This window comes from Alnus glutinosa, chromosome 8 (genome assembly GCF_958979055.1).
Source record: "Alnus glutinosa chromosome 8, dhAlnGlut1.1, whole genome shotgun sequence".
Taxonomy (NCBI): Eukaryota; Viridiplantae; Streptophyta; class Magnoliopsida; order Fagales; family Betulaceae; genus Alnus; species Alnus glutinosa.
In genome coordinates this window covers 18,282,712-18,295,580 of record NC_084893.1, presented here as the reverse complement: position 1 = coordinate 18,295,580, position 12,869 = coordinate 18,282,712, and the positions used below count along the sequence as shown (strand labels likewise).

General features: G+C 35.7%; 1 protein-coding gene across 3 annotated transcripts; it reads left to right on the top strand.

Annotated features, from left to right (window-relative positions):
• The first annotated feature begins 783 nt into the window (after positions 1–783).
• On the top strand, positions 784–9,777 carry LOC133876527 (mitochondrial ATP-independent inner membrane protease subunit 1a). Of its 3 annotated transcripts, none has more exons than XM_062314819.1 (5): positions 784–1,043; positions 1,121–1,345; positions 4,452–4,562; positions 6,966–7,028; positions 8,865–9,777. In XM_062314819.1, exons 1-4 carry the CDS (start codon positions 915–917, stop codon positions 7,002–7,004), a joined length of 504 nt encoding a protein of 167 aa, XP_062170803.1. In that variant the 5' UTR covers positions 784–914; the 3' UTR covers positions 7,005–7,028; positions 8,865–9,777. The 3 variants fall into 3 exon arrangements, with proteins under 3 accessions (XP_062170803.1, XP_062170802.1, XP_062170801.1); XM_062314818.1 differs by lacking the exon at positions 8,865–9,777 and adding an exon at positions 7,128–7,988; XM_062314817.1 differs by lacking the exon at positions 8,865–9,777 and having other exon boundaries at positions 787–1,043; positions 6,966–7,988.
• Positions 9,778–12,869: the final 3,092 nt, after the last annotated feature.

Here is a 12,869-nt window from a genome sequence, read left to right as displayed (position 1 = left end):
TGCATCCGGATGCTATTCAAAGTTCGAGAAGTTTCGGAATTTCTTTTCAAACACTGAAACAGCTAGCAACCATTTGGACGCTATGGCAACTCCGTTCGGACGCGGAGACTGAAATTTACGCATGAAGCACGGTATGGAAGGCGGTTGCAATTCTTCGTCCAGACACACTCAACTTCCGTCCGAACGCGGCCTAGATAAATCTGATTCAGACTCTACTTAGGTTTTCTGAAGCCTATAAATAAAGGCTTCTAGACATGTAATAAACATGAATTAAGTGTTGAATTCTTCTATACTTAGAGAATGTGTTTAGACGGACATTGTGAAGATCTACTAACTCTCTAAGGGTTGCCGTTGTGCTGTTGTTGTGCTCATAATTGAAATCTATTTTAGGGAGGAGCACTAAGGTAAAAGAATCCATAAAAGACCCCTCAAAGTAGGAGACTTAGTTGGAAGGCGTTCACGTTGGGTTACGTGTCAGAGTGCTAGATACGATCACTACATCGGGTATGTGAGTGTTACTGTCTATGTACTAACTTTGTCTTCTAATAGTAGATTTCTTGGATTTGGCTACTCCGGAGTGATTTTTCTCTTAATTGAGTTTCTACTTCATTAACAAAATATTTGTGTTCTTTAAATTCTGTATTTATAGTATTTTGTTACACATTGTGCACACACGAGATAAATTAGAAATCATTTAATTTTTAGTTTGGGTTAATTTGTTTCATAAATAGGTCGTATTCAAGTTGACGGGTCAAATAGTTGTACCCGAAACCGACAACCATTTTTGCCGGCTGTCAGTCGACTTGCGTTAAAAATTGCATCGGGCCTGAGCACGCAAAAGATTCGAGAGTTTCAAATCGCAAACGAAGTTTTCACTCGATGCTTTGCCGAGAGAGAGAGAGAGAGAGAGAGAGATGGGGTTAGTGAATTTCATGAGACAATGGAGAAGCGGAGCGAAGGAGGCGTTGGAACGCACCGCCATCGTAGCCAAATTCCTCTGCTTGCTTCACGTCACCAACACCTACCTCTGCTCACCCACCCTCGTCCGTTACCCTATCATTCTCTCAATCTCATTTTTTTTCATGTTATCAAGAACAGGGCACTTATCATGTGGCTGCAGGTGTACGGTCCTAGCATGCTCCCCACCTTAAATCTTACCGGTGACGTGCTGTTAGCCGAGCACCTGTCGCCCAGGCTTGGGAAGGTCGGCTCCGGAGATGTCGTGCTTGTTCGCTCTCCCGTGGACCCCAGAAAGATGCTCACCAAGCGGGTTGTGGGCATGGAGGGTGATAGGGTCACCTTCTTTGTCGATCCCCTGCACACTGATAGGTGTCAATCTGCTGTGGTATGATCCTCTTCTTCTTCTTCTTTTGTTAGTTTCTCCTCAAAACTATTCTACTTTGCTCCATTTTTAATTCTAGGATTTATATTCTTGAATTTAATGGCCACCCCTTTGGATGCTGGTTTTTGGGCTACTTGTGCAGCACCGGCTTGGTGTTCCACGTGAATGGTCTTTCCTTTCCAAGTTGATGAGCATTCTTTAGCATTTCTTCAATTCAAACGAACCATTGTCCTCTAGATCATGTAAAAGTTGATTCTGGTGGTTGTCCAAGTATTCTAGCCCCTTCAGCTAATAAGCTTCACTGAGACAATGGGGTCGAGGTTGTCAAAATTTACTCCCATCCTGAATGCCCAACAACCATATTTGCAGCTTTTGTGAATACGTAGAAGCGGATGAACATTTAGAATCTGAAGGCCTAACCATTGTTGGATACCGATTTGTTTAAACTTTTAACCCTTCGGATTGTAACATTTAACGTCCACGGCAGCCCACTCAATATCGGTACTAACATGATGGTAGTCATTTCTCTTTTGACGGCTATATTCACTTATCAATATTCAATGACTTAACATTATGTCCATACATAGTACCAAAACATTTTAATCCCACCTATACGTTGCCTATTCAGTGACTTGGTGTTTACTTTGATACCAATTGTTAAGGGCCTAACCATTTATCCAAAAACCTTGGGACTGTTGGATAGTAATTTGGTTAAACTCTTAACCCCTAGGATTGTAACATAGAATTTAGTAATTTCCCACCTTAAGGTTACTGCTCCCATATTTTTAGAATACTATAATATTATTTATGATTCCTATTTCTCCATGGCACTGCTTTATCACTCACCAAAATCATATTCTCCAGCCTCTGCCGCTAAATAACTAATCCATATCAAGACACGGTATGACCTAAAGGAAAGCTTGTAGAAGTGAGTTGACTACTTTCTGCTATAATATGTGATTCAACTAGCAGATTTGATTATCTTCTACAGCTCTAACTACTTCATATCTAATATGGAGTCTTGTTCTCCCTCTCTTCTACAGTTCTACCTAATCTTGCAAAAATATCAAAACATTCGCTTCATGACTTGTGAAGTACCAATAATGAATTGACATGACTGGGTGTAGACATCTGATTTGTCTGTATCTCCGATTGATGGAAGCATACCCATTTGGGTCAGTATCTTTGTCTTCATCAAGAAGCATAAACTCCCAAAAATATACTCTTAACCCACTCTTTTATCTCGGGCATAGTACAAATGGGTTATGTGCCCATGTTTTAAGAAGTTATGTTACTTGGATACTTCATGTTACCTTGGTAAGAGAACTTTGCAAACTTCAATTTTTTAAAGCTTTTCCTGGATCACCTATGCTATGGAGACTAGGTGAATCCAACACCTAGATACAACTTGCACCTGAGACACATACTTGGGTCCATGTAACATTGATCAGAACCTCTAATTTAATCTCTAATGAAGGAATCAAAGCTCTCTTCTTCCAGTCTTATCTGTACCATTCTACTATTTTCTTTAATACAGCATTGATTCATAAAATATAATGGTTTTGAGGAAGAGCAAATGTGATTAGACCACTGTCGAACATGCTCTGTGTGTGTGGGTGTATGTGTATGCGTGCTTATCTTAGAATACGTTTGTTTTGCAGTTTATATTTTGTTCTGAGGGTTATGCTTTTCTGATGTAGACCAGATTAGGGACAACCTGTCTATGTATGCTTGTGAGAGACTTTAGAATGGGAAAAGGATATGTTTTTTGGGATTTAGGGTTATAGAAAGAATTATATGCTTGAAGATAGGGTTTAAAAGGCGAAAATGGGTTGAAACGGAAAATGATAGTTGCAGGAATTTACTGTAAGCAGTTATGTATGGGATTTTAGGGCTTCTTTGACAGGCTATTCAGCGGTCAAAGGTGTGGGGCTTTTAAGTGCTTCATTATAAGGAAACAGGATGCAAAGAAATTTTTTATTGTTGTATAGGGCTGTGTGAAAAGTAGCATAAACAGTAACAATGTGCCAAAGGAAAGGAAGGAGAACAAGAAGAAAAAGAAATAGAGAAAGAAAAGAATGCTATAAAGGGCAAAACACCCACCCTTCAAACCCGATTGAAAGATGGTCAATTTCCAACATTGCTTGAAAGGGGCTTGGTTAGTAAAATGGTTTACTGGCAAGTGGAGGGTTGGCTATCGAGTGATGGATGTTGGTACCCAACTCTCCCCCAACCTGACCAACCCCTACCATGTATGGTGGTGGGATGCAAGATTAGATCTCACTCCCCACCACTAAATTCTGGTGGTGGGTTGCATGGCACCACTCGCGATAAACTGGCTGCACTCCTGGTGTAGATGTAGTTCAAGAGACCTGACATGGTTGGTTGGTTCAAGGGGTCATTTCAAGCCACTGGCACTTGTCCCTTCGGTCATCGGAAATTATCAACAATCCCCCAAAGGGGCAGTCAATGCCCACCCCTAGCACTAATGCCAATGTGACTGATTAACTCAAAACACTCAATATTCCATTAATTTGAAGTTTGAATTCCTTGAATACAATGAAGCATATTTATAGGAACTCTTTGACTCATACTTAATCTACTGAAACTTTGACTCCTGGTTTAACTAGTAAACATATTCTTAGTAAAACCCAATAAAAGGCTGTAGTACTATTTAAAAAAAAATCTAGAAGTTCAAAAATAATTAAAAAATTTAGCCCAAAAATATAGTTATGCATCAAATTTTATGAAGTTTCATATCTGCCCCTACACATAAAAATGACCATAGCTCATAAGCTAATGACTTAATTTAAAACCTGTTTTATCCCTGTAGACACTCATATTATAAGCTTCAAAAGCATATAGATCTTGCTTCAATTAGATGTTGCATGATGGCCAAACACATAAAGAGCTCTTAAGTTGCCAAAACTGAAAATCACTTTAAAGGCAGCAACTTGACCTTTTTTCTATGGCTGCATCATTTTCTCCTTTTTTGTTACTTTCATATTTTTTCTGAATGATTTTTCTCTTTTAAGTTTTAAGTTGTATTGTTACTGATACTAAGCTTATTAAAAATCTGTTGTTTCATTTATATGGGTTGAACAAATAGGTCCCAAAGGGGCATGTTTGGATTCAGGGTGATAACATGTATGCCTCAAGTGATTCACGCCATTTTGGGCCTGTTCCTTATGGTCTTATTCAAGGAAAAGTGTTTCTGAGGGTAAGTGTTTTTACGCTGCTTATTTTCAGAATTTAGTGATTTTGTACTCTGTTCCCCTCAGCCTGGTAATTTTGTGATAAGCATTGTTTCCATTCGTAATTTCAGTTTTGAAAGTAATTCGATAGGAATTTTTTGGTGAATGTTGTGGTTGTACTTTGTTGGTATTGTGATGCAATCAAATAATAAAAGAACAAAAGAAAAGGGATATGGGCTACTTCAAGAAAGCTGTAATCTCCAATGACTACTTCGAGGGAGCCGTGACCTTCAAGACACCAACAAAAGTTCTAGGTTTTCAGAATATTCAACATGATCTTTTATTGATTAGGGTTACACTTATATAGAAGACGGTTAGGTCATAAGACATAACCATTAAATCTAACCGTCATTACATCATGCAGGAAATAAACTAATGGAAAATACATTCCTTATTAGTTAAAACACTTAGAGAAAAAATATATGGAGATTATTCTCCTTATTCTTTGCCGACTTAGGCTTTAGGATTGCCACGTGTGCTGCCACATAAGCTCTGAAAATCTGAACGTATCATCCCTCTCCCCTAACATCTTCCTTGTCCCAAGGAAGAATTCTGGAAATTGAGCCTTGATCATGTCTTCCTCAAGTGATATCATACCCAAATTAGATGGATCTCCAAGCATCGTCTTTGCAACCAAGTAACCAGCAATCCACCAGGTTTGGAATTTACGAGTCTGCTTCCCAATGTCTCGACCCAGCTTTCCATCATAATATTCAAGCCAATTGTCTTTTAGCAACCTGGTTTCAGCAAGTTCAATGGCATGTCTTGCAACCTAGGGTGGCTCGGCCTTGATACATGCGGCAGTGAGGGGCCCTAACAGCACAATTATGAACCCCGATCCAGAGATAAAATCCCGAACACAAGGATCTGTGTTTTTTTTCTTCCTCTTCCGGAACCAAGCAAAAATCACGCCCTGCTCTTCCAACCTTTGCTCCATCCCTTCTCCCTTCTTCTTCACCTTCTGTTTCAACATCCCTTGATATTTTCAGCCCCTTCTTGATAGAGAGACAGGGACTCTCTTGGCCTGCTGGACCCATTCTTCAGCTTTTTTGTTTTCGGCTCAAGCTGGTTGCTAGGTAGAACCCTGCTGTTGACGCCAAACTGCACTAGACTAGCTGCTGCAAGAATACCAGCAACTCCTCCCCCAACAACACGACCATCAGGGCTTGAAATACTCCCAGAAAAATCAGGCTGCATTGTGACGTCCTTGCCAGCCTTGACATTGATTATATGGGGCATAAAATTCGTACCAACAGAACTTGTGTTGAACTCTTTCATTGTGGGCAAGGATTGGCTTGCTGGAGAGGTGCATAGTGGAGAAAAGCTTTTAATTCTTTTCATAATCTCCTCCATTTGTTTGCTCGCTTCTTCTTTGTACGCGAGGAATTTTAACCGCATCTTGTCTAGCTTTGCTCGTTCCCCTTCATCCAGAAAGACATGCTGATGATGTGGATCGGAGATTGTTGTAGAAAACGATCAACCTTCGCTCTGATACCACTTGATGCAATCAAATAATAAAAGAACAAAGGAAAATGGATATGGGCTACTTCGAGAGAGCCGTGATCTTCAATGACTACTTCGAAGGAGCCGTGATTTCTAAGATACCAACAAAGGTTCTAGGTTTTCATAACATTCAACGTGATCTTTTATTGATTAGGGTTACACTTATATAGAAGACGGCTAGGTCATAAGACATAACCATTAAGTCTAGCCGTCATTACATCATGCAAGAAAATAACTAGGAAGGAAATAAATTAATGGAAAATACATTTCTTATTAGCTAAAACACTTAGGGAAATAATTTATGGAGATTATACTCCTTATTCTCTGCCGACATGGGCTTTAGGATTGCCACATGTGTTGCCACATAAGCCCTAGAAATTTGAACGTATCAGATTGATGGCTTCATGGAAATGTTTTAAGTCTAAGGTCATTTGATATATGGTGTCTTTGGGCTTTTGAAATTATTTTGACCCTTGCTCTGATTCAATTCACTATTACTTCTCCTAAGAAACATCAAGGTATCGAATAAATTTGTATCGATACTTAAAATGAGAGGCGTGTACTACATTTTTTGCTTAAATGATAAAGTGGTTAAGATGGTCTCATTTATTTGTTCTAGGAGTACTTATCAAAAAAAAAAAAAAATTATTTGTTCTAGGAGTCTAATGATTTGACATTTTACAAGATAACCGATATTAAGATTTAATAACTTTTGAGATCATCTTGAGGTATCTACTACAATCCACTTGTCCTATGGTAACTAACAAGCAATCTGTAGCAACTTCTTTTTCTCCTTATTTACTGGTTTAGTATTTTATTAACTTAAAAGTTTTTTGTTTTTTTTGTTTTTTTCTTTTGGTCATCAGGTATGGCCACCCTATGGCTTTGGATTATTGGAGCAATGAGTATGATGAAGATCATACATGAAGGTATATCTGGCATGCATTACTTTGAATTCTCCATGTGTTCCATCTGAAGGAAATCTTGTTAATGTGGTTTATAAGGAACTGTTATTGCCTTTTGGTTAGGCTGAAAAGCGTGGACACTCTTCAGGTCGAGACTAAAGTGAAAATGGCTAATTCGGTTAATGGAGTTCAGGCATGTGATGTCACCTAGCTAATCAACCATGTCATGCTACATTGTTAACATCTTCTAAACCATCATCTAATCAATAATTAGAAGATGCAATGAAAGAGAAAAAAAAAAAAAAAAAAAAAAAAAAAAAAGGAAGAAACATTAAAACTAGGAAGTGTGTCTTGGCCTAGATATTGAGATAAAAGCCATGGCAAACAGAGCCTGCCAAATCTGTCCGAATGAGTATTCACACCAGTGTCTTAGAGCACTAGCAGCAGATTTCCAACCATTTTCCCTATATTTAGGGATCAAAACTACTTTTTGCTTCCCTATAAAAAAATACCCCACAATAGATTCCCTTACTTTTCCCTATATCAATTAAATATTATTTTTTTACTCTTATTTTATTCTTTTTCTCTCTTTCCTACTTTTTCTCTCTTCCCTATATCAATTAATTATACTTCTTTTTTATTAAAATAATACATAGGGAATGAATAGTAGACATGTATACATAGGGAATCACTATTCATTCCCAACTCCCTCATCTAAATATAGGGCATCTGCTGTGGGAGGTTTTTTGATGTTTTTCATGAAATTTTCCCTAAATATAGGGAAGGGAACCAATATAGGGTAACTGCTACTAGTGCTCTTATAAGATCTGCTGAGGGTAGTCAACCGCCAATAAACTGCAACTCAACTGCCACTTCCAACATGCCTGAAATTTGTTACCGGAGTTAGCTTTTTTACCATTTCAACCTCACTATAGGAGTGTAAAGTGTCAGAAACTAAACATGAAGCTTGTATTTTACTGCTAACCACAAGCCCCATTTTTTGTGCATTTGACTTGAGAACTGTGGATTACATTTTGACCCTGGAAAAAAACGACATAGGCTGAATTATTCAACTTTTACTGCATTGTTTGCTTCATGGTAGAGTTGGCCGAGAAAGAAGGAATTATTCTCTCTTATTTTGAGGCGGAAGTTTATGATTGTTTCCATGTGTTAAGCATGAAAACAATTGAATACAAGGGAATGATTTGAATGAGTCAGCCATGTGTATTCTGTTTGTATATGGAGAAAAATGTACATGAGTTAGAGAGTATTCAAACAAACCAAATTCCTCAAAAATACAAAGACCTGAACTCTCTTCTTAATTAGCCAAAACTAACTCCAGAATAATATCTATATGCAAACACATTATCTGTCGGACTGTTGGGATCGCTCTTAATTTTTAATAGATATAATTTTATTTTATTTTATGAATAATAATTTATTGAAGAAGAAAAGCTCGTGTGCACGATAAGAAACAGTCCAATCTAAAATGGGGCTAAAAAATGAGGTTTTTAATTGTAGCACATTAGACTGGAGGTCTTAGAAAAAAGACGTCAATTTCTCTCCAAATGCTCACTTAAGTAAAGAAGGGATGACTTTTCATATGGCCTCTTTAAAGTGTCTCCGCCCTTGCAACTTCTAAGAGTATTTCCAAAAGAGTGGCTAAAATCTTCAAAATAGTTAAATTTGATTATTATTAACCTTTTTTTCTTTCCAGTAGAATAGCCATTTTTTTTTTTTTTTTAGCAACATGAAAAGTAACTAGGCAATGTTGTCTATTCACTGTTCATCTGTTTACGCTTATTTTATTAATATTCTCTCTCTCCCTCTCCATCCCTCTGTCACTCTCCGTGACCTTAGAAGAAAAGACAGTCTCGACGACCATAGCAGGCATGCCAAAATCGATGTGCTCCGCGACGACTTCAACCCCGTCGGTTGCTACCGCGATCAAGGCCTGCTCGAGGTCGACGACTTCGGCCAAAACCAACCGAGCCAAGTTGGTCTCGTAGGTTCTCACGCATGGTCTTCTTGTCGGACTCCAACGTGGCTTGGAGGAGCTCTTGCTCGGTGGTTGAGCATGAGAGGACGGAGAAGGAGATTTTGAGATGCCAGACGGGTTGGGGTTGGGGGAGACTAGAGAGTGAGAGGGAGACCACAGAGAGAGAGAGAGAGAAATGAAAAAAAAAAAATGATTAAAAAATAATATTTAAAAAAATAAAGAGTGAACTGTTAGAGTTTGTAATGAAAAGTTAGTAGTTAAAACCTAAAAAGTGGTATTTTAAATAGCTATAATAAAAACCATTGTCGGAGATGCTTTAACATTGAAGTAACTTTAGAATATTGCCCGGCATGACCCACAAGAGTCTAAATAAAATGAGAACCTAGTGTCATATCAAGCTAGTAAATTCACAATGGATGTTGGGATCACTCTTGTCAGCAGCTTTATCTTTAGATTTTTTATGAGTGTTATGACCTTCCAGCCTTAGCCTTAGCCTTATCATTATCATTATCACATTCTTCTTTATAAGCTAAAAGTAGATAAACATGAAGCTTAAGTTGGTTGGCTAAAAAAAGCATAAACATATATCTAATCTCTCACTCTCTCTCATCACACCACAAAATTAGCCAAACCCACTGCTTAGAGTGGCTACACATGAGAGAAGTAGTTAAGTACATGAGTCCTGCCTCTTCAAATTTTATGAGAAACAAAGCTGACCCTGCTAGATTATGAAACATAAGAAATTGTTATTATTTTTATATATGGAGAATGCAAAATGATTTAAGTTTATATTCTATATTATATATAAAAATATTCTGTATTATAATATAGGAATCTGAAAAATTATCAAACTAATTTTTACATTTTAAAAATTGATAAAAAATATTGAAAAACTGATCTACGTCCTTTGGTTATAGGAGGCAAAACTATGAAAAAAGCTTCTTTTTCTGGCGCTAACATCGTGTGCATGATGTGTTAAATATGGCACAAGTAGCAAATGAAATATCGTTCAATTTGACAATAACTTGATAGAGAGATTTATTAAAACTTAAGAAAAATTGATGGACTTTAATATTGAAATTCAAAATTTAAAGACTAAAATTGAAATCATGCAAAAATTTATAGACTAAATTTGATTTCTTTAAATATATATATATATATATTCTTTTAAAACACATTGCAAAAGTGCGTAAAACAAAAAAAATAAAATAATAATGTGATTTTAAAAAAAAAAAAAAAAAAAAGAATTACACGTGACAAAGGGAAGCCGGTTTGGACTTGGGCGGCATTATAGGATAATGAGAAGGGCAAGGTAGAGAATTGGCACCAACCCATCTGGTTATAAAAGGGAAAGAAGAGAAACCCTAGCAGAAACGCCTTTGAGAGAACCGGGCAGCCCCTGAGTAAATCTCTGATGGCGTTCGTGTTCCGTTGCGGGCGTATAGAAAATCCCAATTCCTTTCTTTGACAAATCATACTACTTGCAAGCCTTTTGCAGCAACAAGAAAGGTGTTGTACATTACTTACATTACATGTTGTGCTTTTTCTTTTTTTCTTTTTTTTTTTTGATTTTATGTTGGCGGCCGTTCCAATGGGTTCTCGCGTAAGAAATCAATCGATTCGTGCGAGGGCTCTATTTCACCCGGCCAATATGTGAATCTGATAATGGGGGCAGCCTCATGGGGTTTTTACATGTCACCCCTCATGTTTTATAATTCGAGGGAAACTGCCCTAAATTCTTGCCATTTTGATTATATCTATATGCATTCAAGTTGTTCGATTTTTGGCCTGAACGGTGGTTTCATGTTGTAAATTTTATGTATATATTTTTCAGTTGAAAATATGTTTTTGGTTTTTCATATAATATGAGGAGTTGCAAGGAGAAAGGAAAAGACAAAGAGAAGCTGGGAGGAAGAGTGTAAGAATAAGAGGTATTTGAGGATGAGATTGAGTTTGAGCACATGGTGCTTATAATTTGGGTTTGAAATTGTGAGAAGATTTTTTGGCTGATTGCTTACTTGGGTAGGTGTTTGAAGGGGGCTTGAAACTTGTTTGTGGAAATGAAGTAGGGCCTTCTCACCATTGCTTGTGAGAGAGCAGCTGAAAATGATAATGATTTGTTATAACAAGTTTAAACTATTTGAGGTCTCAAAATGATTTACTCAAATGAGAAGTTTATACTATTTGAGGTCTTTTGAAATATTTGTAGGTTTTTTTTTTGTGATCTTTTAAAAATGATGTGTTTTTTAAAATTATTATTTGATTAAAATTTAGTAGTAATTAATTACAAGTTCAATGTTTTAAGAGAGACCTCTAGTATTACTTTAAAGAAAAGACCTAAAATTTATAGGTTTCTTTATAAATGTATGAGAAAAGTACACATTAAATTACTACTTTATTGTTAATATCTTTCTCAAAGTATTAAATGTATTAATATCTCCTTTAAATTACAAAATAATGTTCATGTCTTTCTCTCAAAACTAACAAAAAAAAATAAAAATGGCCTTAAAATATTTTTAATAAGATAAAAATATCGTTGTGAATTAGCAAAAAAAGTATAAATTTAAAAAATAAAATTAATTGAGTAAAATTAAAAATTAAAAAACGAAAGAAAAAAAATGATCAGCTTGTTTTTCATTTTTTTGCATTTTTATTTTTGTTATTTATTTTAAAAATATATATATTTTTTCATTTCTTAGGAAAAGAAAATTCAAAAACGAAATAAAAATTATAAGCAAAAAATAATTGTCTAGGTTTTTATTTTTATTTTATTTTATATAAAGAATATTTATGTCATTGTAAGTACATTGACATTATTAAGGTAGTTTAAGACATGGGCCTTAGCTTGGTTACGAAAGCAAGCGTTGAATATATATATATATATATATATATATATATAAACAAGTTGATCCATTTGTAGACATATACTTTGAGTTTAATTCACTCTTAATGCTCATTCTCACAAATTCCAATTTCTCTTACAAAAACAAGTACAATGAAGCTGGGAACTTTCCGTGGGCCCTTGCAATTTTTTTTTTCTTTTTAATTTTTGATATTATTTATATTTTCTTAAAGGCAACCAGCTACCCAGTTATTGGCCAAAATTAGGAACTACTTCCAAGATTTTTGGTTATTAAGAATTAGAACCGGCTCTAGTAACGGTTTTCACAAAATGTCAAAACCTCCCGAAACTATATAAAACATCCACGAATTGTCAAAACCTTGAGAAACTACATCGAAACTCCATAAACTTGAAATTTAATGATCAAGAGCAAGTCTAATAAAATTCAACCACTAAGTTTTGCAATTATCTCTACTCTTCATCTGATTCGATAAGAAGCATTTTTTTAAAAAAAAGAGTTGAATATGTTATTGAACAAACAGCTGTGCACCATAAATAAAGCATTCAACTAAATTAATTAACTCTTGCCCGTTTTCGAACAAACCAAGAAAAAACATTCAATTGACTTCAATAAATGCTTTTCAAATCTAGCTATTAATTGCACGTACCATATACAAATGCTCTAAGTTGCACATGAATGGAAAGGTTCAAATTGTCATTAATTCTCCACATTAGTTTATGGTAGTTGATTTATTTAATTGAATGGTCAAATACGAATGGAAAGATTCTGTTTATCATTAATTCCCTAGATACACGACGTTCAAGCAAAGTAGATTTTTGAGATGTTTGATATTGAAGTGGTTGATGTTTAATATTCAATTTTGGTTTCATGACAATTGAATGGTCGGAAGTGGTTGCTTTAAAACTAATAAAAAAAAAATAGTATTTATTTAAAGTAAAGAATATTTAGAAAGTTTCATATTTGATCCTTTTAAAAAGTGAATAACTAAAATAATAAAAGTAT

What these genes read in the sequence shown, in the direction of transcription:
- LOC133876527 (XM_062314819.1), top strand. Translation starts at nt 915, where the DNA reads ATGGGGTTAGTGAATTTCATGAGACAATGGAGAAGCGGAGCGAAGGAG. An exon ending in ATAGGTGTCAATCTGCTGTG is followed by an intron (nt 1,346 to 4,451) that starts GTATGATCCTCT and finishes TTGAACAAATAG; the next exon opens with GTCCCAAAGGGGCATGTTTG. An exon ending in AAGGAAAAGTGTTTCTGAGG is followed by an intron (nt 4,563 to 6,965) that starts GTAAGTGTTTTT and finishes TTTGGTCATCAG; the next exon opens with GTATGGCCACCCTATGGCTT.